Source organism: Peromyscus eremicus, chromosome 6, assembly GCF_949786415.1.
Source record: "Peromyscus eremicus chromosome 6, PerEre_H2_v1, whole genome shotgun sequence".
Lineage (NCBI taxonomy): Eukaryota > Metazoa > Chordata > Mammalia > Rodentia > Cricetidae > Peromyscus > Peromyscus eremicus.
In genome coordinates, this window is record NC_081421.1 from 62,327,920 (window position 1) to 62,353,231 (window position 25,312).

The 25,312-nt window shown below is 46.9% G+C and overlaps 1 protein-coding gene across 1 annotated transcript in view; it reads left to right on the forward strand.

The window, feature by feature from the left end:
• The first annotated feature begins 11,840 nt into the window (after window positions 1–11,840).
• Window positions 11,841–25,312, forward strand: part of Iqgap3 (IQ motif containing GTPase activating protein 3) — a 38,594-nt gene continuing 25,122 nt past the window's right edge. Inside the window, exons 1-11 of the mRNA XM_059266531.1 lie at window positions 11,841–11,877; window positions 14,491–14,578; window positions 19,124–19,280; window positions 19,857–19,934; window positions 21,381–21,457; window positions 22,370–22,437; window positions 22,526–22,639; window positions 22,860–23,038; window positions 23,444–23,522; window positions 24,213–24,376; window positions 25,221–25,304. Coding sequence (XP_059122514.1) covers window positions 11,841–11,877; window positions 14,491–14,578; window positions 19,124–19,280; window positions 19,857–19,934; window positions 21,381–21,457; window positions 22,370–22,437; window positions 22,526–22,639; window positions 22,860–23,038; window positions 23,444–23,522; window positions 24,213–24,376; window positions 25,221–25,304 — 1,125 coding nt within the window. The remainder of the gene's footprint in view (window positions 11,878–14,490; window positions 14,579–19,123; window positions 19,281–19,856; window positions 19,935–21,380; window positions 21,458–22,369; window positions 22,438–22,525; window positions 22,640–22,859; window positions 23,039–23,443; window positions 23,523–24,212; window positions 24,377–25,220; window positions 25,305–25,312) is intronic.

Consider the following 25,312-nt stretch of genomic DNA (forward strand, 5'->3'; position numbering starts at 1 on the left):
GCCAGCCTTTGCTCTCCCCCTCCACCCCTCCAGGAAGATCCCTTAAGGGAAATTTGACCTCAGGGCACCAAGAATTTTCCTCTGACCTCTCTTACCTTCCTTCCTGTGTCCTACCGGGCAGCATTTTGACTCCCACTTTTTAAAGAACTCTTCCTAGGTTCTTTGTCCGCACTCAGATCAAGTGAAGCCTGCTTCCTGAAAGCCCCCTTCCGTGAATTCAATCCCCCATGCTACAAAAACCAAACACCAAACAAACGAAAGTCCCTGCAAACTTCTGTAATCTCATAGGATTTTTTTCCCAAAGCTTTCCCCCAAACCCCACCCCCAGTACTGGAGCTGAACCCAGCCTCCCAGACAAGCACTCTGCCTCTGAGCTGTACCACTGGCCTCATTTATCACACAGGGTTAGCAAGGTTGACCCTCTTGTATGGTGATATTTTAATTGTACTGAAATGTGATTTTATTTGTATGTTAATAAATAAAGTTGCCTGGGGGTCAGAGCTAATAGCAAGCCATAGCAGAAACTGGGCGTTGGTGGTGCACGCCTTTAATCCCAGCTCTTGGGAGGCAGAGCCAGGCGGATCTCTTTGTGTTCAAGCATGGAGACACACCCTTTAATCTCAATACCAACCATAGAAGACCTGGAGGTCTGTATAGATGGGCAGTGATGAGGAGGTCATGTGGTTGGGTTTACAACCAATGAGAAGGCAGAACAGAAAGTCTATATAAAGACAAACACACAGGAAGTAGGTCTCTCTCTTGCTGAAGAGGATCGCTGCAGCAGTGAAGGGTAAGGTTTTTAGCTCTGACCTCTTGGGCTTTCATCTCTGCATTGGCTCTGTGTTTCTTATTTAACAAGACCGTTCATCTACACTCTTGTCTTCCACTAGCCAGGGAACAAGTGGAAGGCAATTGGATTTCAATTAAAGTGTACTGAAGGGTTGGGCTGGAGCAGTGGCCCAGCAGTTAAGAGCACTTGCTGTTCCTGCAGGGGGCTCAGGTTTGGTTCTCAGCACCCACATGGTGACTGACAACTGCTTATAACTCCAGCTCCAGGGAATCCAAAGCCTCTGGTACACGTACATACACACACACCCCTATCTTTAAAGCTTACTAAACTTTCAAAGTTTAGTCACTTCTGTGACTCCCTCTTCGGCTTCTGCAGGCACTTGCACTCACACACACACACACACACACACACACACACACACACACACATAATTTTAAAAATAAATATTTTAAGCTGGGTATGATGGTGCATGCCTTTAATCCTAGCACTCGGGAGGCAGAGACAGGCGGATCTCTTGAGCTCGAGGCCAGCCTGGTCTTCCAGAATAGCCAGGGCTACACAGAAAAACTCTATCTTGAAAAACCAATATATGTACAATTTAAAACATCTTCAAGGGTCCAGTTCAATGACATTACATGAATTCAACTGTGCAGCCATGATCCCACATTCCTAGGGGATTTTCATCTCCTTTGGCCAACTTCTAAAGAATTTGTGTTTGTTATTTTGAATTATGTATATGTGTGTGCATGTGGGTAGGTGCACCAGAGGCTTTAACTGCCCTGGAGCTAAAGTTATAGGTGATTATGAGCTGCCCGATGTGGATGCTGGGAACTGAACTCAGGTCTCTGCAAGAGCAGAAAGTACTCTAAATTGTCTTTTCAGCCTCCTGGCCTAGTCGTCTTGAGGCCCAGGGTTTGAACCCCAGCATTTCCATTAAAACCAAATGATGTCATGGCAGCCCACGTCTTTAATTCCAGCACTCAGGAGGTAAAGACAGGCAGACCCATGTGAGTTTGAGGCCAGCCTGGTTTGCACAGTGTTGCTGCATATAAAGACACTCTCCAAATGCAAAACCCAGCCAACTAAAAGCCAAACAGCAGGCACAGGGTTACCCTCCTGCCTGCTCCTCACTGCACCTGCGCATACAGCTGCCCTCTCATGGTCTGGGTGCTGCTGCGTCTTTTTTCAGAGAGGAGACAGAAGGCGGGCCTCTTTTCAAAGAAATTGTCTCCAGGATTGGGGATTTAGCTTAGTGGTGGAGAATGGGAGGGAGGGAGGGATTGAAGGGGGAGGGAGAGAGGATGGGATGGCGGGGGAATGAGGGAGCATTGCTTCTAAAACACATGAAAGCCTGACTTGGCAGACTCCCCAGCCTTGAGGCATTCCCGCTGTGCCCATACAGTCCTGGGGACCTCATCACAGGATTTCTCACCTCTCTGCTTTTTCCTCTGAGGTTGGCTGTCTGGAATGGTTCCTCTAGCTTGGGTTACTTCTTAATAGCTTTTAGCTCAGAGCTCTGTTACCAGACACCTGGGCACTGTTCTCTGCTCCTGGGAAATCCTCTGAATGACAGCTGTGGTGGCCTGTCTTAGTGCAGAACCTTGATGGTGCTCAGACACAGCCAGCTAAGGCCTACTCCTCTTCCTGCTCAGCTGCTGCTCCACTTCTGCAGACACACCCTTGAGTTCCTTCAAATAATCGAAGCGTCATGGGACTATTAATCAATTATATCCACAAAGATTATCTATCCCTTCTTCCCATTTCTTCTTTTTAATTTATATTTATTTTTAATTTTAAAGTAGGTTCACATGATCCTCTTTCCTCAGCCTCCTGAGTGCTGGGATTACAGATATGTGTCACCATGCCCTGCTCAGTCTCTCCCTTTCAAAGGGGAGGTGACAGGCCAAAGAGTTCCATCTGCTACAGAGTGACTATAAGCTTTAGTGAGGCATAGACTATTCCAGAAGTGGACCTTTCCATGTGTACACATGCTACCTTGCATGCATAATTGCATACACACGTACACACTCACATGCATGCATACATACACGCACACTCACATGCATGCATACATACACGCACACTCACATGCATGCATACATATATGCACACTCACATGCATGCATACATACACGCACACTCACATGCATGCATACATATATGCACACTCACATGCATGCATACATACACGCACACTCACATGCATGCATACATATATGCACACTCACATGCATGCATACATACACGCACACTCACATGCATGCATACATATATGCACACTCACATGCATACATAAATGTGCCCTGAATGGCACGTTTACAGTTGGTAACAGGATGGCAGGTGATGCTCATAAGAAGCCTGAAGAGTAGAAGAACTCCCTTGTCCCCGGACTCTTTAACCTCCAGGTTCTGTTTAATGAGAGGACAGGAGGCCCCACAATAACCAGGACTCACCAACCCACCGGCCCCTAACCCACCATCGATGGCTGCATCTGAAAGGAGACGTCCTCACTGACTAGGGGAAAGCCCTCTTGGAGAAGAAAGGCCATGGCCAGAAGCAAACACATGAAGTAGTTATGCCGAGCACAGTTGCAGTGCGGTCTTTGGTGCAGGCTGGTACCCGGTGCCATATCTGTGCTCTAGACAGGCTGAAGCCTCTGCTCTGGCCTGGCCTTTCAGAGGTGCTAGCACAGCCAGTGCAGGCCTGCTAGGCCAACAAGTCCCATATGTAGCAGGCTGCCCTTCAGGAGGATAATCTGGGGAGGGGCAGGGGCTGAAAGTGCTCTTAGGCAAAGGATCTCCCCGTAGCCAAGGTCATTTCCAAACCATTGTCCAGTTCCTTCTCTGTCTTGCCCACCACATCCTTGCAACTCCCTCTGTAATTACGTAAACACAGAATACCACCGAGAATACAAACAGCAGGATGATCACAATCAACAAGTCCATTTCAGCAATGACTTAAATACCAGCAGCCTCAGTTCCCCGATCAAAAGACACAGGCTGACTGAATTCATCAAGAAAAAAATCCGTCTATCTGTTACCGCCAAGAAACACAGCTTTAACGATGAATACCATCTTAGGGTAAAAGGATAGACAAAAGTACTCTAATTAAATAGAACAGGAAGTAAGCAGGCATCACTGTCCTAATATCTGACAAAACAGACTTCAAACTAAAACCAGTCAAAAGAGATAAAGAGGAACATTTCATTCTAATCAAAGGAATGGTTAACCAAGAAGACATTACTATCCTAAACATGTATGCATCAAATTCTGGGGTGCCCAATTTAATAAGAAATCTGCTACTGGACTTAAAGACACAAATTAACTTCAATCCATTAATAGTTGGTGATTTCATCCGAGCGGTGGTGGCGCATGCCTTTAATCCCAGCACTCGGGAGGCAGAGCCAGGCGGATCTCTGTGAGTTCAAGGCCAGCCTGGGCTACCAAGTGAGTTCTAGGAAAAGGCGCAAAGGTACACAGAGAAACCTTGTCTCAAAAAACCAAAAAAAAAAAAAAAAAAAAAAAAAAGTTGGTGATTTCAGTACCCTACTTTCTCCAATAAACAGGTCATCTGGACAAGAAATAAACAGAGAAACATCATCATTAATTGACATCATACATCAAATGGACTTAACAAATATCTACAGACTATTTCACCCAAACATCAAAGAAAATACAAGAGTAGCAGTACATGAAAGCTTTTCTAAAGTAGACCACATCTGGGACACAAAACAAACCTTTACAAATTCAAGAAGATTGAAATAATTCCTTGTATCCTATCTGAACACAATGCAATAAAACTTTAAAAAAAATCTCTAGTCAATATACAAACTCATAGAGACTAAATAGCTCATTATTGAATGATCAGTGGGTCAAAGAAGAAATCAAGAAAGAAATAAACTTCCTGGAACTAGGACTGGTGGTGGTGGTACATGCCTTTAATCCCAGGACTTGGGAGGCAGGGGCAGGCGGATCTCTGTGAGTTCGAGGCCAGCCTGGTCTAGAGAGTGAGATCCAGAACAGGCTCCAAAGCTGCACAGAGAAACCTTGTCTCAAAAAACCAAAAACCAAAAAAACCAAACAACAACAAAACAAACAAACAAAAAAAAAAAACTCAAAACAAAACAACAACAAAAACCTCCTGAAACTAAATGAAAATGAAAACACAACCAATGAAACCTCTGGGACACATTGAAAGCAGCCTACGAGGGGAATTTACAGCTCTCAGTGCTGGCATTAAAGAATCAGAAAGGGCACAAATAAATGGCTTCATAATGCAGCCCCAAAAGCTAGAAAGGTAAGAAGAGCTAAAAAAAATTTAAAAGTCCAAGACCAAATGGATTCCCAGCAGATACTACCAAAAAATACTACTATACTCAAAGAAGATCTACAGCCAGTCCTTCTTCAATATTAAAAAAAAAAGAAAGAAAAAAAGAAATGAATAAACAGAAGGAGCGCTCCCAAACTTCTATAAACCCAGTATCACTCTCATATCCAAACCAGGCAAAAGCACAATTAAAAAAAAGAAAACTACAGGCCAATATCCTCGACGAACATAGACTCAAAAATACTCAAGAAATACTTACAAACAGAATACAGACACATATAGAAAGACTATATACCTAGACCACGTTGGCTTTATCCCTAAAATGAATGCAGGGATGGTTCAACACGTGCAAGTCCATAAATGTAACAAGTCACATAAATGGACCTAAAGAAAAAAATGATCATCTCTTGACAAAATCCAACATGTCTCATGACAAAAGTCCTAGAGAATGCAGGGCTAGAGGGAACACATCTCAACACAATTAAAGCTATATACGAGAAACCCACAGCCAGCATCATGCTAAATGGAGAAATGTGTACAGCAATCCCACTGAAGTGAAGAGTGGGACAGGGATGTCCACTTCCCCACTCCTTTTCAACATCGCCAGAAGTACGAGCTGGAGCAACCAGGCGAGAGAAGGAAATTAAAGGGATAAAACGGGGAAAGAAGTCAAACCATCCCAATTTGCAGATGATATGATACTATACATTAGAGATCCCCAAATTCTACTAGAAAACTTCTAGAAATGATAAACAAATTTAGCAATGTGGCAGGACGCAGAATCATCTCGCACAAATCAACAGCTTTTCTACACACCACCAACAAACATATAGAGAAAGAGATCATGGACACACTCCCATTCATAACAGCCTCAAAGAAAACAAAGGATCTAGGAAAAAAACCTAACTAAGGAAGTGAAAGACCTCGCCAATGAAACTTTAAACCTCTGATGAAAGAGATAAAGACACTAGAAAATGGAAAGACATTCCATGCTCACAGATTTATAGAATATTGTGAAAATGACCATTCTACCAAAAACTATTTACAGATTCAGTGCAATATCAGTCAAAATTCCCATCTTGTTCTTCACAGAAATAGAAAAAAAAAAACTATCCTAATTTTTTTTTTTTTTTTTTTTTTTTGAGGCAAGGTTTCCCTGTGTAACAGCGCTGCCTGTCCTGGAACTCGCTTTGTAGACCAGGCTAGCCTTAAATTCACAGAGCTCTGATTGTCTCTGCCTCCAGAGCTGGGATTAAAGGCATGTGCCACTACTGCCCACTATACTAAAATACATATGGAACCACAGAAGACCCCAGGCAGCCAAAACAATCCTTAGCAAAAAGAACAATTCTGGGAGGGTCACCATTCTAGATCTTAAGATATATTACAGAGTCATAATAATAAAGACAATACGATGCTGGCACAAAAACAGATACATAGGCCAATGGAGAGAAGTTGAAGACCCACAATGGGTACAGGTAACTTCAGCCATGTAGTATTTGACAAAGATAAATCACACACTAGAGAAAAGAGAGCGTCTTCAACAAATGGCACTGGGAAAACTGAATTCCCACACGCAGAGAATGAAATTAGACTCATATCTATCACCTTGCACAAAAAATTAATTCCAAATGAACCAAATACCTTGATGTAAAACCTGAAACTGTTAGAAGAAAACATAGGCAGTACCTACATGATAGAGGCGTAGGAAAGGCCTTCTGAAGTACCTACATGATAGAGGCATAGGAAGGGCCTTCTAAATAGGACTCCATTTGCCCAGGAATTAAAGTCAACAGCAGACAAGTTAGGAAGCTGAGGCCAAGAAACATCTCACAACTAAGGAAAGAATCCCACAGAACTGGAGAGAATCTTTCCAGCTAAGACAGAGGATTAATATCTAGAATATACCAAGAACTCAAAAAACAAGAGTGAAAAAACCAAATGACCCATTCTCAAGAAACAGACCTGGAACTTGAGTACAGAGTTCTAAAAAGAAGGAAAACAACTGGCCAGGAAATATCTCAAAGATGTTCCTTGTCCCTAGTAATCAGGGAAACGCAAATCAAAACAATTCTGAGATTTCGTCTTACCCCAGTCAGAATGGCTAATATCAACCAAACAACAAACCCTGGAGAGCAGGAGGGGAGAGGCAATCCTTACTCACTGTTGTTGAGACTGTAAACTGCTACAGCCACCATGAAAATCAGCATGGAGAATTCTGAAAAAGCTAAAATTAAATCTACCATATGACAGAGCTATACAACTCCTTGGCATATGCCCACATGATTCGACATCATACTCTCCAGATACTTGCTCAGCCACGTTTATTGTTGTTCTATTCACAGTGGCTGAAATGGAAACCACCTTACTGTCCTTCAACTGACGAATGGATAATGAAAATGTGGCGCATACACACTATGGAATACACACTACTACTCAGCAGTGAAGAAAAATGAAATCATGAATTTTGCAGGTAAACGGACGGAGCAAGAAAAGATGTTATTGAGGGAGGTAACTGAGACCCACAAGGACAAATGTATTATGTTCTCTCTCACTGGAGGCTTCTGGCTCTAAATCTTCAGATGTGAGTGCATCGCTTGAAGTGATTGCAGAAACCTGGAGAGTAAAACAGGACCATTGCCTGGATAGGGGGTGAGGAGGTGGGGTTGAGAGAGGGGAACAGCAGGGTACAAGTGACCTGACCAGGGAAATGAAAGAGGGAGCTCTATAGGGATGGAGGGGATACACGAGAAGTTGGGAAGAGGTCCAGGGGACCCTGTGGAAGAAGGAGTAGAAAGGTTGTAAGAGCCAGAAGTTCAGAGAGTGTTCTGTCAGATTGGGTCTCCTAGGAATGTCAGGAGCTACACCCATAAAATCTCACCAATGTAACTGTTCAAATATGAGCTGAACAAGGATGACACCAATGGGCACACCAAATGGATGGAGGGAAAGCCCATGAGGCCTCACTCTTACACAAAGAACTGTAGGCAACTGAGGAAAGCTTAGGGCAAGAGAGGTCTTCCCCAGGGAAAGCTCAGCATTCGGTCGTCCAGTGCCAAATGGTCAGTCCTGAAAACATGCACACAAATAACATTATACAGACTGAGCGGGTTATATTTAGGAACATACATGCGTGTACATAAACATATATGAATGCACTGACAATTAGTAAAAGAAGAGGCCATGAATTTGAAAGAGAGTAAGGGGGTAGATGGAAGGTTTTGGAGGGAGGAAAGGGAAGGGAGAAATGTGATCATAATCCCAAAACAGCATTCATATACATCATTTTATAGAAAAGCAACTGAAGAGAGAAAGGATTTATATGAGCTCATAGTTCAAGGTACAGTTCATCATGGTCTGAAATCAGAACAGCAGGATCTTGAAGTAGCTGCATCTACAATCAGGAAACAGGAAGGGCCGAATGCAAGGCTGTGTGCTCAACCCCACTTTATGCAGTCCAGGAGCCCCTGTCCAGGGAATGGTCCCACCCACGATTTAAAAAGGTCTTCCTACATCAATTAACGCAATCAACACAACCCCCACAGGCACGGCTAGAGGCCTATCTTCCAGGTGACTCTACCGGGTTGACATTTAACAATAACTATCTTAGAGCCTTCTCAAATGTCTGCCATGAGGCTTTGAGCCTTGGCCACAGCTGCTTGCATGACATGGGGAGAAGGGAGAAAATATAGGTCAGAGAAGCCTAGCCCACACTATGCCCGCCCGCGCCTTTTCTCACCACGGTTGTTATAATTGTCTTTATTAGTGAGGCCGTATTATCTGTCCTCTGTGCCACTGAAGTAGCTTCCCAATTAGTCTGTACCCAGTCTCTCTCTCTCCAGGCCCCTGCTGTCATCTTTTCTAAAGCATAAGGCTGCTGTGACCTGCATCTAAAGGGTTGGTAGTTGCTCACCAGCTGAGGTCTCCGTGCCTTGGCAAGGTGCCTACAGACATGTCCTTCTCCCTCGCTGACCTTTTCTCCACATCACTAAGACAAGCTGAAGGGCCCTAAATATTGTTACCCATGCTATTCCCACTGTGTGGGACGCCCCTCACTTTGAATCTGGTAAATGCTTCCACTTTCAGCTTTGATTATGAGGGGCCAGAGGCACAGCTCCATGCTGCCACTGCAGCAGCCTGAGTTCGTTTCAGAGACCTCTACCAGGTGAAGCCAGGATTCTGATTTTGCTCCAGAAAAGAATTTCAGGACAAGTCAGAATGAAGCAGAACTGGAGTTTTATTAATAGGAGCTTTGAGGATAGATTTAAGCACAGCTGTTAAAGGGGAAAAAAGAGAGTACACACCCAAGCATGGGTGTGGGCTTCTGTGTGACTCATGCTTTTTGTGCCTTTGTAATAACCACATATCAGATTTCGACGGCTTCTGAAGTTACATCGAAGGTTGCCAAAAAACCTAAGGGATCATAGGTTGGTTGTCAAGGTGCACGGGACGAGGTCACATGGCAGGGAAAGCCATAGGCAGACATGAAGATTGCACAAGACAGTTGAACAATGTTTTTTCTGTAAACAATGATCATATTCTTATTTGTGAGATTCCCAGAAAAGGGGCTTGGCCTTTGTAGCAGGGGCTGCCCAGAGCACTGCCCTGTGGGAGTCTGCAGAAGTACACCTGCAAGCAGGCAAACTTGCCTGCTGTCTTGCGCTGCAGAGCCTTCAAAGGGCACTCTCCTGTGTTCCCAGGTTCTGGGGCTCCAGGGTCAGGAGAGTGTAGATGACTTAGATGGCCCCTTACAATTCAGCACTTACCAAAGACGCCACAGGATGGGATCCCTAAGGGACTTGGGGAACACTTAGGCCTTCACTCCACATTGCAGGTACATATCTGGAAAAGGTGGAGCAAGGCCAGATTGGAAGACCCACATATGCTTAGGTCTTAATCATGCAAGGTTCACTGGAATTTGAAGATGTTTTTCTTTCCTTTTTTTCCATTTGGCAATTTCATATATGTATATAATGTGTTGTGATCAGTTCATTCCTCATATTGTATCATTCTTACTTGAAATATTTCTGTATAAAAAGAATATTATCGGGGCTGGAGGGATGGCTCAAAGGTTAAGAACACTGGCTGTTCTTCCTGAGGTCCTGAGTTCAATTCCCAGCAACCACATGGTGGCTCACAACCATCTGTAGTGAGATCTGGTGCCCTCTTCTGGCCTGCAGGTGTATACTCCTACAGAACACTGTGTGCATAATAAATAAATACATCTAAAAAAAAGAATATTATCTCTATATTAGCTCTGTAGGTAGTCTTCACATCAATTTTGTTGTGTAGAAAGTCTTTTTTAAAAATGATTTATTTAGTTTCATTTTATGTGCATTGGTGTTTTGCTTGTGTGTGTGTCTGTGTGAGGGTGTCAGATCCCCTGGAACTGGAGTTACAGACAGTTGTGAGCTGCCATGTGGATGCTGGGAATTGAACCCAGATCCTCTTGAAGAGCAGACAGTGGTTTTAACTGCTGACCCATCTCTTCAGCTCCAAGTAGGAAGTCTTAACTCTTAGGTGGTGAAGAGATTTCAACCAGACTGCATAATGAGGGGCCTCATTTGTAGTTTTTAATTTTTTTAATTATAATTTTTTCTTTTTTACTCTTTTGGATCTTTGGGGCCTGCCATCCAGCTCCCAAATTAATACATAGAGGCTTATTCTTACTTATGAATGCCTGGCCTTAGCTTGGCTTATTTCTAGCCAGTTTTTCTTAAATTATTCTGTCAACCTTTTGTCTCTGGGCTTTTTCCTTCATCCTCTATATGCCTTTCATTACTTCTCACTCCATGGCTTGCTGTGTAGTTGGGTGGCTGGCCCCAATATCCTTCTCTCCTTCTCTTGCTCCTTGATCTTCTCTTCCCAGATTTCTCCTATTCATTCTCTCTGCCTGCTAGCCCCACCTATCCTTTCTCCTGCCTTGTTATTGGCCGTTCAGTTCTTTATTAGACCATCAAGTGTTTTAGACAGGCAAAGTAACACAGCTTCACAGAGTTAAACAAATGCAACATAAAAGAATGCAACACATCTTTGCATCATTAAACAAACGATCCACAGCATAAACAAATGTAACACATCTTCAACTAATATTCCACAACACCATTCCCTGCCCATGCCCTTTTAATTAGATCTGTTTTTCTTTTTTTTTTCTTTTTGGTTTTTCGAGATAGGGTTTCCCTGTGTAGCTTTGTGCTTTTCCTGGAACTCATTGTGTAGCCCAGGCTGGCCTTGAACTCACAGAGATCTGCCTGCCTCTGCCTCCCGGAGTGCTGGGATTAAAGGCGTGTGCCACCACCACCCGCATAGATCTATTTTTCTATCTTGCCTCAAGATCAGCTGAAGCCTCCACTAGGAAGGTCTCTGCCCTCCACCCGGTGGTTTTCTCCCTCAGTGCAGCACTGACCTCCAAGCTCTTTGACTCTGTGTCTAACACTTGTTACAACAGCACCCTCTAGAGAGCATGTATACACCTATATTTGTCACCTAGAAAGGAAGGGCAGCGGCAGGGACTATTTGATAAAGCCAACTGAGCAGAGAAGGGGCCTTGTAGAAAGAGCAAATCAAGGAACTGCCTGAAAGCGATCCCTAGTGTCCCTACCTGGGAGAAACTACGAAACCCAGGATTCCCTGCGGCACGACCGGAAGCGTCCCATCCTGGTGTGACCGCGGTGAGGGGTGGTGTCCCAGAGGCGGGAGATTCAAAACTGGCAGGAGAAGGAACATGGATCCGTGTGCGGTAGACCGGGCTCGGACAGCCTGTGAGTTCGAGAGGGATCTGAGGGAAGTGGAGCGGGGGTGCTGCTGGTGGGGCTTGGCCTTCGCGGGAGGGGCTGCCCGGAGCCCGGCTAGGTGGGGAGTGGGCCGGTGTGCGCAGGGTAACCGCGCTGCCGAACCTTCATAGGGCGCTCTCCCTTATTCTCAGGTTCTGGGGCCCCAGGGTCGGGGGATGTAGACGATCTAGATGGCCCCTTAAAATTCTGCAGTTACCATACTCGCCAAAGGGTGTCACAGGATGGAAATCCGCACGGAGACACCCTCTCTCAAACTTCTGGGTTCCCGATCACCTGGCCACTTGTTTAAAATGCAGAACCTGGAGGGCGGGCTTGGTGGCGCACTCCCTCCGGTAATTCCAGCAGTTGGAAAGTGGAGGCAGGAGGTCAAGAGTTCATGGGCATTCTTAGCTATATAGTGCTTGGAGGACGGCGTGGGCTACCTGAAACACTGCTTTCTTGGAGAGAAACTCAGGTTTCTGGGAAGGGTCAGCGAAAAGAACAACAAAACCTGCTTTCTTTACTCCATCACCACCAGGACATAAAGAGCAAAATAGGTGTCCACTCACCTCATGAGGGAATGCTAGTTCCAGAAAAACCATTTTGTGGTGGTTGTTGTTTTTTGATTTTGTGTGTGTGTGTGTGGGGGGGCTTTTTGTGGTTGTTGGTTTTTTGAGATACTGTGTATATGTGCGCGCGCGCGCGCGCTCTTGCGCGCTCTAGGCCCCGCCCATTCCATCCCGCTGTGTCCCCAACTCATAGCTCTGAGGTGATGTCACTCACTTACGGGTTTATTTTCCGTTCTTGAACAGCCAACTCTTGTTCCTTGTAAATTCCCTCAGAGGAACCCATGAGTTTTCTGCCGTTGGCCAGGACTTTCAAATCTGTATTTGGAAGTGTGTGTCTGTGGGGTTGAACTTTGATAACTGCCAATTCAAATAAGCCCAGCCCTTCCTGAAATCACACAGCAGGCTCTCCAAGATGAGGAAATAGGATAAAGAGTGAAAAGGACTGCTGCCCAGTCAAAGACACACCGACCAAGCTGTCTCCTGCTTGTTCGCTGAGCTCATTGTCGTGGATGCACGCAGCTCTTCCTCACCATGCTTAATTTTGTGTTGTGTTCCCCATGAGAAACAGAGATAGAGACTGTGGCTAAGGCAGAAGAGGAGTGCTCTCCCATTTAAGGCATTCCCTGTTCTTGAGTTTGGAGGTCAGAGTGTTACCTACATTTTGTTCAGCTTGAAGATTGCTTTCCTCCTCGGGTGAGCTATAGAAAAAAGGATAGCGATGATACCTGTGTGATCAATTTTAAAATTCCCTTTGTCCTTCCCTTTAATCTCGTGAATAGTGTGGATCCCTCTGCTGGGCCAGCTGCTCTTCTTCAACCTGCTTGTCATGCTACGAAGCTCAGAACAATTTGCTTCCCTTGCTAGCCCGAGATCTTACTCATGGCTAACTGCACCCCTCACTTCGGGTTGGAGTTATTCACTTACATGGTTTTCTCTTCTAATAATTGTCTCTGTTCTCTCTCTCTCTCTCCCTCCCTTCCTCCCTCCCTCCCTTCCTCCCCTTCTTCCATCTCTCTCTCTCTCTCTCAGTAAGTATTACGTTTTACTTGCATGTATGTCTTTTATATTGCAAGAATGCCTGGGGCCTGTGGAGGCAAGAAGGCATCAGGTCCCTGGAACTGGAGTTACAGACAGTTGTGAGACACCACATTGGTGTGGAGAATTTAACCCAAATCCTCTGCAAGAGCAGTCTTTTTCTTCCTTTGTTTTTTGTTTGTTTGTTTGTTTGCTTGCTTGCTTGCTTGTTTGTTTTTTGTTTTTTTCGAGACAGGGTTTCTCTGTAGCTTTGGTGCCTGTCCTGGATCTCATTCTGTAGACCAGGCTGGCCTTGAACTCACAGAGATCTGTCTGCCTCTGTCTCCTCAGAGCTGGGATTAAAGACGTGCGCCACCACCTCCCGACCTGTATTTTTTTAAGAGTAGAGGTTCACTAGCCCAGGGCGGGACAGAAAGATAGTGAGTGACTGAATGGCCAAAGATATTGAGTGACTGTGCTTAATCATTGACTGTGTCAGCCATACTTCCAAGGGAGCCCCTGTGACGGCACGTCTTTGAGAAGTTGCACGTAATGAAGGGTAAGACTTGAAACTAAGGTCCCAGCTGAGGAGGGCTTTGGATAGCCCTGCTGGTGGCACTGAAGGGCATTCTTGAGGCAGACTTGGGAAAGAGGAGAAAGACAGGAAGATGGCTGCAGAGGAAAGAAGGAGGTGTCTCTGGCGAAGAAGGACGCTCCCTGATAATGGGTGAACTGGGACATGGAGAGTGCTTCTGTGCTCGGAAGGGGCTGCCTGGGGGATATGTTCAAAAACAGCTGCAGAGCTCAGGTTCCTGTCTATTTTTGCTCTTTAAGATTTATTTATGCACATGTATCTGTGTGTCTATATGCCTTGTGTGGGTGGGTGCCCACAGAAGCCAGAAGAGGGTGTTGGCTCCCCTGAAGCCGGTTGGTTACAGAAAGTTGTGAGCTGCCCAGTGTGGGTGCTGGGATCCCTAGCTGAGGCTGCATTCCTTGACTGTGTCCCCTCACACTTTAGATGAACGCCTCACGGCCGAGGAGATGGACGAGCAGAGGCGACAGAATGTTGCCTATCAGTACCTGTGCCGTCTGGAAGAAGCCAAGCGGTAAGCAGGGTCCGGAAAGATGGACTCCTTTTGGTCCCCGTTTCCTACTCTCCTATTCCAGGCACCCGTCTCCAAAGCGAATGCAAGCAGACAGGGGCTTTGCTGTGGGGAAGGGCACGTTAAAACATCTTGTCATGCCAGGCATGATGGTGCACACCTTAATCTCAGTGCTTAGAGGGTAGGAGAACAAAAAGTTCAAGGCCAGCGGCAAGGGGGATGGCTCAGTTGGCAAATGCTGCTGTGCAAACACAAAGACCTGAATTCAGATGCGTAGTACACCTAAAAAGTCAGGTGTAACAACACGTGCTGTAATCCCAGGGCTGGGGAGGCAGAGGCAGGCAGATCCATAGCATTCCTTGGCTGGCCAGCCCAACCCATTAGTGAGCTCTAGGTTCAAATGAGAGAAATGAGAGACCCTGCCTCAAAAAACAGGATGGGAAGTAATCATGGAAGATGCCTTATATCAACCTCTAGTCTCCGCATGAATATGTACATACTTGCAGGTGTGTACCCTTATGAACAGGCACCCCCCCTACACACACACACACACACACACACACACACACACACACACACACAGTTCAAAGTCTGCCTCTACTACTACATAGCAAGCCTGAGGCCAGTCTGGACTTCATGAGACCCTGTCTCAAAACAAGACAGAAAAGAAAAATAGCATTTTCTGTTTTTTAAGGCCAATCCAACTATTACACTCTTCCCCCGTATCCTTCATATATAGCTCTGTAGTCTTTGGGTGCCTCTTTACCTACCACACTGTCATAATGCCCAACTAAATTACCTGTGAATGCTGGGAGATCAGGAACCAGGCCATTAGCCAGTTTCATTCATTGTCTAAAAAGAAAAATCTGTCTTTCTATAATAAAGTACCATGTACAATGACTATGTATAGTGGAAAATTTAAATTAAAAAGAAGTAAATCTGTTTAATTAAAAAGAAGAGTCTAGCCAGGCTGTGGTGGCACACCCGTTTAATCCCAGCACTTGGGAAGCAGAGGCAGGAGAATCTCTGAGTTTGAGCCCAGCCTGGTCTATAGAGTGAGTTCCAGGACAGCCAGGGCTACACAGAGAAACCCTGTCTCAAAACCCACCCCCACCTGTATCGGAAGTTTCTCCAGTCCTACCCGGTCCTGAGGTCCCGTGTTTCTCCGGTCCCTGCCCTGCCCCCACCCTGCCCCACAGTTCCGAAACCATTTATAAAATAATCATTCAGAGGCTAGATATTAATTGGGAATTATATGGCCTGTGGCTCAGGCTTCTTACTAGTTAGCTCTTATAACTTAACTCAACTCTTTTTTTTTTTTTTTTAAGATTTATTTATTTATTATGTATATAGTGTATGCACGCTTGCAGGCCAGAAGAGGGCACCAGATCTTATTATAGATGGTTGTGAGCCATCATGTGGTTGCTGGGAATTGAACTCAGGACCTCTGGAAGAACAGTCAGTGCTCTTAACCTCTGAGCCATCTCTCCAGCCCCTTAACTCAACTCTTGATCTATGTATCCCACGTGTTCCGTGGCTTTACCTGCGTCCCATTGCATGTTGCTCCTTGGGCAGCTGGCTCACCTCCCCCACTCTGCCTTTCTCTTCTCACTGTCTCCCTTGGATTTTCCTGCCGGGCTCCATCCCGCCCTGCCATAGGCCAATGCAGCTTTATTTATTAGCCAATGGGAGCAATACATATTCACAGCGTACAGAAAGACATCCCACAGCACCCACCCCCCAAAAGAGAAGAAGAATCTAGAAGTTTACACATGGCACTTGCCTCTTAGGCCTTCTTTAGCCAGGAGCACCTCTCCCTTTTTCGTTTTTTTATGTCCCTGACCTTTTTAAGAAACTGGATCACTGACATTCTGGCTTCATTAGCTTATGTCAGTCAGCTTGTGCCCCCAAACCCCGTATTTCCTATAATGGATGTTGGCTCTTAAAGGCTTGATTAGTGTCAGGGTCAATGGAAGACTTCTTGGTGGTAGCATGTGCTTCACATCACACCTCACAGGAGGAATATGGCATCTCCTTATGCTGCCTCTAGCAATTCGAAGTCTGATGTGGGAGTTCGTGTGATGGTGGTCTCTATCTCACAAATCTCCCCATTAGCTTTCACAAATCTCCCCATTAGCTTTCACCACGTGACTTCTTTTTTTTTGTTTGTTTTTGTTTTTTTTTGTTTTTGTTTTTGTTTTTTTCGAGACAGGGTTTCTCTGTGTAGCTTTGTGCCTTTCCTGGGACTCACTTGGTAGCCCAGGCTGGCCTCGAACTCACAGAGATCCGCCTGGCTCTGCCTCCCGAGTGCTGGGATTAAAGGCGTGCGCCACCACCGCCCGGCTCACCACGTGACTTCTTGTTGGCCCTCACTGGAACCCGTTATTGAGGATGCAAGATGCCTGCTTGGTTTTTTTGTTTGTTTGTTTGGTTTCCCCCAGTGCTAGAGATAGAATCCAGGGCTTTATGCAAAACAAAATGACCATTTTCCATGCTATCATGTCTTCTTCATTAATTAGCTGAAATTTTTTCTTGAGCAGTGACTTCCCAGGCTAGGGTGATAGGTCACTGGGTAAGAATACTTGCTATGAAAACACGAGGAACCAGCATGTAAAAAGTCAGACGTAGCTATGCGTGCCTTAGCCTCAGAAACGAGGAATTGGAGGTGGGTGGATCCCAGGAGCTCACTGGCCTGGCCGCTTAGTCAAAACAGTCAGCTTCAGGTTCAGTGAGAGACCCTGGCTCCAGGTAATAGGGCAGAGAGCAATAAAGGAAGACACCTAGTATACTCGGGCCTCTGTATATGTAAGAGATTTGCATTATGCATCTCTGCACACACTTAAATACCACACAGAGCACACATGCAGCTTTATTCTTTCATCATCTGAGGGCTATTTGGTTACCTTATGATTCATTTTACCAAGGAAGGGCATGACAAATACATTTTGTGTGTGTGTGTGTGTGTGTGTGTGTGTGTGTTATTGTGTTTGGTGTATGTATGTGAGGTATGTATAGACATCAGAAGAGGATGTCAAATGTCCTGGTGTGTCTCTCTCCACTTTATTTCCCTGAGACAAGGTCTCTCACTAAAGCTGGAGCTAGGCTAGTGGCCAGCATACCCCAGCCACCTTCCGGGGTTTTATGAGGGTACAGGGGATTTGAGCTCAGACCTGTGTGGCAAGCCCTCTGACCTACTGAGTCATTTCCCCAGTCCCTTTTTCTTTCCTTTAAACATGTTCTAAATTTATTTTTATTTATTATTATTATTATTTTTATTATTTATTTATTTTTAAGACAGGGTTTCTCCATTTAAGAGTCCTGTCTGGCCGGGCGGTGGTGGCACACGCCTTTAATCCCAGCACTCGGGAGGCAGAGGCAGGCGGATCTCTGAGTTCGAGGCCAGCCTGGTCTACAAATCGAGTTCCAGGAAAGGTGCAAAGCTACACAGAGAAACCTTGTCTCAAAAAAAAAAAAAAAAGAGTCCTGTCTGTCCTGGAACTTGCTTTGTGGCTGGGTGAGTTCCAGAACAGCCAGGGCTATACAGAGAAACCCTGTCTCTTTTTTTTTTTTTTTTTTTGTTTTTCGAGACAGGGTTTCTCTGTGTAGCTTTGCGCCTTTTCTGGAACTCACTTGGTAGCCCAGGCTGGCCTTGAACTCACAGAGATCCGCCTGGCTCTGCCTCCCGAGTGCTGGGATTAAAGGCGTGCGCCGCCCGGCAGAGAAACCCTGTCTTAAAAAACCAACCAACCAAATGAATGAATGAATGAATCAATCAATCAGGTGTCCAGCAGGGATAAAGTGAAGCAAGGTATACTTGGCTCTCTTTGGAAACATATCTGTAGACCTCAGTATCTGGAGATTCTACCCAAGGAGTCATTATGCCTGCCCTGTATAGCCACCAGCGGTAAAATGCATTTGTATTCCAAGTGTGCTCAGAATCGCCCGCTCACCGATTCTGGCAGCTGCCCACTGAAGCCGGCAGTACCAGTGATGTCGGCCTCATTTTTGCAGAATGCAATTGCGTTTCAGAGTCGAAGTGAGGGAGATGGGTTGGAAAGTCTGATTCTAAGAGGTCTGGCCTTTCTGTCCCGTGTGCTGTTCCATCAACCCACAGGGCCCCTAACGCCCTATTATCCTCAGAACTGAACTGTGAGCTGTGGAGATCATTCCATCAGACATGGGCTTTCTGCACCTAAGTTTTCAGAACCGTGCAGAATGAGAGAGGTGGCAGATTCCTTTCGGGTTGCCAGTCAGGTATGTAGCCAGACGGTGAGGGGTTCCCTTACATAACAGGGTAAGAGTCTGGCTACACCTCCTTGAAGACAGGCAGGTGTGGGAGCCACTCAGGGAGACTTTCCAGGATGAATGAGGCAAAGGTTGGCTTGTTTAGGCATCTGTAGCTGCTTGGGGGAAATGGGAACAGTGAAGCAGTAGGGAAAGAGGGGAATTTGGGGTAGGGAAGGAATGGTGCATCAGGGCACTTGAGGGATGGGCGGGTCCTATCCTGTGTGGCCTGCCAGTGGGTAAGAACTGCTCTCCTGCTCACAGCTGGATGGAGGTGTGCTTGAAGGAGGAACTTCCTGCCCCAGTAGAGCTGGAGGAGAGCCTCCGGAATGGAGTGCTACTGGCCAAGCTGGGCCACTGTTTTGCACCCTCTGTGGTCCCCCTGAAGAAGATCTATGACATGGAACAGCTGCGGTACCAGGTGGGCACAGTGTGGTTAATCCGTCTGCCCTCTCTCCCTCCCAAGATGCTCCTTGTCAAAGCTGTGAGGGTATAGTGACCCTGTAACTTGAGAGTCTGTACATGATCACTTTGAGGCTGAAAAGAAGTACAAGTAATGGTACTAGGACTGTAGGTGTTTGCCAGTGCCACTCTACCGGGTGGGTGCTCTGCTGGCGGGGGGGTACTGCTGCATGGGCCTTAAGATGCCCCGAGGTGCAAATGGTGCACACTCCAAGGCTCATGGGCTTTGCCACCCTGAAGGGCCTTTCTGGGCATGTGTCCCTTTTCTGCATTCTAGCCAGCCCAAGCCTCCTGTCCTATGCCAGCTTGGAAGCCTTACTGCACGGCCCTCCCCTATGCCAGCTTTCCCATTATCCAGCTGGCTCACCCATTCCTGGTGGTTTCAGCTGTTTTTCTGTTCCGTGGGGCGGGGGATCCACAGGATGGGGTCCTTTGGCTCTGTCTACCCTTCCCCCATGAATCTTTAAGCTGGCATCTGGGTTCCACCCATAGGGCACCCTGAGAACTGTAGAAACATTCTCTTTTCTCCCTTCAGGCAACGGGCTTGCATTTCCGGCACACAGACAACATCAACTTTTGGCTCTCTGCAGTAGCACACATCGGCCTGCCTTCGGTAAAACGGGGTGCCAAGATGGTTATCTGTCTGCTCTAAGAGCCCCATTCCTTGGGGCTCTGTGCCCTTGAACTAGGCTGCTCGGGCTCCGCCTTCACCTCCCGTGGGTCCTGGGCTGAGGGGCATCAGCACTGTCCTGTAGTGGAGCGCCTGTGTAGTGTGGGTGGGGTTCATGTCAGCCAGGCACAGAATTTCAGAGAGAAGCAAGAACCTGCCCCATCCCCAGGTGGGAGACTTCCGACTGGAGCCTTAGGTTCGAGACCCTCTGTACTCGTGTTACACGTCCTTTCCCTCTGTGAACCCCAGCTTGTTTCTCACCTATAAAGTAGGTGTGATAATTCCCACCTATGATGTTGGTAGGAGAATTGCAGGGCCTGTGTAAATTCCCTTTGTAAAGCACTATAGCAACTAAGGCTAGGCAGGATTCTGTAGTGTGAGGGTCCTTCCCTGTAGAAGGTAACTATAAAAATGAGGTGAGCTGGGCGGTGGTGGCGCATGCCTTTAATCCCAGCACTTGGGAGGCAGAGGCAGGTGGATCTCTGTGAGTTCGAGGTCAGCCTGGTCTACAGAGTGAGTTCCAGGACAGCCAGGGCTACACAGAGAAACCCTGTCTTGAAAATAAACAAACAAACAAAAAACAAAAACAAAAAGATGAGGTTCGATTACACACACGCGCGCATGCATGCATGCATGTGCGTGAAGTAGTAGCCAGGACATTTTGGTGGGTGTAGTGATGCAAATCTAAAATTGTGACATTGAGGCTAGCTGCATTATCTAGTGAACCCTTTTTCAACAACAACAAAAGCCTTGTCCTGGTGGCACAGGCCTTTCAGCCCAGCACTTGGGAAGCAGAAGCAGGCAGATCTTTGTGAGCTCAAAGCCAGTCTGGTCTACCGAGTGAGTTCTGGTCCAGCCAGGGCTACATAGCTACATAGACAGACCCAGTCGAAGAAGAAGAAGAAGAAGAAGAAGAAGGAGGAGGAGGAGGAGGAGGAGGAGGAGGAGGAGGAGGAGGGAAGGAAGGAAGGAAGGAAGGAAGGAAGGAAGGAAGGAAGGAAGAAAGAAAGAAAGAAAGAAAGAAAGAAAGAAAGAAAGAAAGAAAGAAAGGGAGAAAAAAGAAGGGTTAAGAGCACAGCTACTCAGCTGGGCGCTGGTGGCGCACGCCTTTAATCCCAGCACTCGAGAGGCAAGCTCACCTAGTGGTCAGCTGACCCTGGACACTGTGACTATATCATTGGCTGTGTCTTGGCCTAGTAAGCCTTTTTCACATTGAATTGAATGGGGATGGTTATAGAAACTGACTGAGAAGCCCGGGCTGTGGTGCTCACTCACAGTTCTGGTTGGAGAGAGGTGCATTGCTCAGCCCACACCTCCTGTCCCGCACCAGCCTGGAAGCCTTTCTGCACTACCTTCCTCTGTACAGCAACTGTCCGGTTTCTCCTCTAGATCTTCCTCCCAGAGACCACGGACATCTACGACAAGAAGAATATGCCTCGGGTGATCTATTGCATTCATGCTCTCAGGTGAGACACCCCCGACTGGTTCTCAGTCTTCCTAATGCTGCAGGTCTTTAATACAGTTCCTCATGCTGTGGTGACCCCCAACCATAATATTATTTTGTTGCTACTTCATAACTGTAATTTTGCTACTGTTATGAATTGTAAATATCTGTGTTTTCTGATCATCTTAGGTGACCCCATGAGAAGGTCATTCAACCCCTAAAGGGGTCACAACACACGGGTTGAGAACCACTGCTCTAGGCAGATCAATAGATGGATCAATCAATAGCAATAAATATAATAGAAAAGAGAGAGGATAGCCAAAAGAGCAGTTTAGGGGAGGGTGAGATTTTAGATCTGCATGGGTATTTACATTCATATGTATGTGGGCACATTCATGTGTGAGCCTTGTAAATGAAGGAACAGCAGGATAAAGTCCTTAGTTTGTGACTGGAACATGAATAAATCAGAACCAGGACCCATCAAGAGCATCACATGCAAGCCACATCACAAGCAGGGAAGGCCACTACTCACAGGCAGGTATACCAGTTGGCTGAATCATAGGATGAGACCGTCCAGTTTCTGTGTCCGCTGTGTCATCTCTTTATGCCTCCCCTTCCCATGCCCTTCTTTGCCTCCATCCCTGGCTTCAGCAGCTTTGTTTACTGTATCTTCCTCTTGTCCACCTGTGACGTTTCGTTGCAGTGTGTCCTCTGTGGAGCCATCCCAGTGACAGAGGCTCCCTGTGGCATCTTATTTCCATTCTGTAGCTCTTTCTTGTCTTGGCTGGTTATCTCTGTGTGCTAGAGTGACTCAGGGCCAAGTGCTAAGTGCTCTTCACCTCTCGGCCTCCATTGCAATTTTACATACCTATTGTGGACAAGGTATGGAAATCAGTAGATCCCAGTGTGTCCTTATGCCTTCCATTCTTCCCAGTCTCTTCCTCTTCCGGCTGGGATTGGCCCCTCAGATCCATGACCTGTATGGGAAGGTGAAATTCACAGGTAAGCCAGCTCCTTCCTCTGGTCCATAGACTAAGCAGGGGCATGGGGATTCTGAGCCTAATGAGGAATACCTCTGGTACCATTGCAGCTGAGGAACTCAGCAACATCGCCTCTGAACTGGCCAAATATGGCCTCCAGTTACCAGCCTTCAGCAAGATCGGGGGCATCCTAGCCAATGAGTTTTCAGCTGATGAGGCTGCAGGTAGGGCTTTGCCCTAGAGTAGGACATGGGAGCATGGGATGGGGTGTGGGTGGGGGACAGGACATGGGATGGGATGACAACAAGCCTTGTAGCCCTTGGATGGGCTTTGGCATCTCTTATATCCACAGGCAGAAGGGTCAGGCTCCCTGGCCCTACAGCTAGCTGTGCTCTGGTCTGGGTCCTTTCTGGCTTCTTGACCTTGTTCTCCTGCCCCTCCAAGTCCATGCAGCTGTTCTTGCCATCAACGATGCAGTGGAGCGAGGCGTGGTGGAGGACACTCTGACTGCCTTGAAGAATCCTAATGCTCTTCTGGGGAATCTTCGGGAACCTCTGGCAGCTGTCTACCAAGAGCTGCTGGCCCTAGCCAAGATGGAGAAGGCTGCCAATGCCAGGAACCACGTAAGGAGACGCTTTGGAATAGAGAGGGAATAAGTTGAGAGGCCTGGGGAGTCTTAGAGTGAAGACTCAGTTTGTCCTGCCTTGAGTTCCAAAGATATGACCATGACTTAGAGAAGTAGGGGAGGAGCCTGGAGTGATGTCTGTCGAGAAAGAAGGCTGGAGAAGAGTCTGGATGGCTGAACTGGCTCTAGAATGAAGCACGAGATGAGCCTAGCCTGGGGAATCCACAGGATGATTGGCTTAACTGTTGGTGCCAGGGCTTAGCCCCCCCCCCCCCCCCCAGGTTCTCCTCCGAGGCCTAAGCAGACTGGTCTTTGGCCTGGCCATTGGTCTACAGAAGTGAGTGTGACAAGGGTAGGGAGGAAGATCGCAGTGTCTCCAAGTCTCTCCATCTTGCTTTTGCAGGATGATGGTCAAGAACAGGACATCTATGAGTCCTGCCTCACCCAGGCAGAGATCCAGGGCCACATCAACCTTGCCAATGGTAAGAGATGACTGGGAGAGCCTGGGAAGCTGGGAGATGGCTGCTTTAATAAGCTCCATGACCTTATGTGAGCTAGTTCCTGCCTTAGGGAAAACTCATAGGCCAGGGATTCTATGCCCTGCTCTCTGGCCACAGCAAAGAGGTTCATACCAGGGAGCTCCTATGGGATGGAAAATTATTATTAAGACAGAGGCAAATGGACAGGCCTTTCAGCTCCCAGTGCTGGGGGTGGATATTTGGATTAGGGTCCTTCAAGAAGGGAGTGTAGCTGGGAGTAATACCACACACCTGTGATCCCAGCTGTCAGGGGGCTAAGGCAGGAAGATTAAGAGTTCAAGGACTCACAGGGCCATATTGTGAGACTTTCTCAAAAGAAAAGGAAGCAGGAAGAATAGAAGGAAGTATGAGGATAGATGGAGTAAGGAGGATGGTGGACAGAGGGGCAACCTGAAGACTCACAACGAGAGGCCATTGGCCTGCTAGGATCAGGGTATTCTCAGGGTCTGGAACAGTGAGATGGGAGGGCTATGAAGACCAAGAGGAAGATGTAGCCTGGACCACAGGAGCTCACTGTGTCAGAGGCCAAGGATAGAGGCAATTTTTGGGAGGCAAGAAGAAGGCAAATTCCCAGGATTGGCTGGGGATGGTATGAGGTAGTTTTCACACACTTGGAGTTTGGCTGTTTTTCAGTCCAGGGGGCTCTAGAAGTTGTTGATGATGCTCTGGAGAGACAAAGCCCTGGGGCCTTGCTTGAGGCCCTTCAAGATCCTGTCCTGGCCCTGCAAGGGGTGAGAAGAGATTTGGCTGGCTGGTACCTGGAACAACTGAGTTCGGACAGAGAGCAGAAGTCACAGGTCAGGCTCTGACTAACACCTGTCTGCCTGTAGGGTAGGAAATGCCTTTTATGTGCATATCATCACTGACTCCATGTTTAAATGGCTGAATCATCCCCCAAAGCATAGTGGACCAGGCTGTCTGCTCTGCTTAGAGTCTCAGACTGGAAGGGAAGGACCAAGCCAGTCCATTAGGTAATGATATGCTTCTCATTGCTGAATTGGGGTCTTGATTTATCAATCTTATTTTCAGTGCTTTGACCCCCCTCCTCCCATATTTTTCATGCATGTATGTCTGTGGTATAAGTGTATGTCTCTATGTGTGTTCACACGGGGGGAGGGCAAATGTGTGGGCGCGTGGATAAGAGGTCCAACATTGATGTCAAGAATCATCCGAAACCCCTCCCCCACCTTATTCACTGAGGCAGGTTCTCTTAACTGAGCCCAGAGCTCACCAATGTGGCTAGTCTCACTAGCCAGGTTGATCTGGGAATCCTGTCTCTGCATCTAAGGCTGGAATTACAGGCAAGGCTTGCATGGGTTCTGGAGATCCAATCTCCAGTCCTTGTGCTTACGTGGGAAGCACTTCCACCAGGGAGCCATCTCTAGCCCTTAATGCGCTGCCTTTCTGTTTGATGTTATTTATACTCACATCTAGTCTGTTGTTATTTTAGACGTATGCTGGTTTAGAGAGAGAGAGAGAGAGAGAGAGAGAGAGAGAGAGAGAGAGAGAGAGAGAGAGAGAAAGAGAAAGGTAGGCCAGGTCCTTCCACCTGAAGGGAGAGGCAGGACTGAGTCCTGGCAGCTCCTGATGCACGTTCATGGCCTGGGGACTCTCTTCTACTGCACCTCTGCCCTCTTGCAGGAGCTGGGTCTGGTGAGGCTTCTGGAAAAGGAGGAGGTCCAGGCTGGGGTGGCTGCAGCCAATGAGAAGGGCGGTCAAGAGCAAGCCAGTAA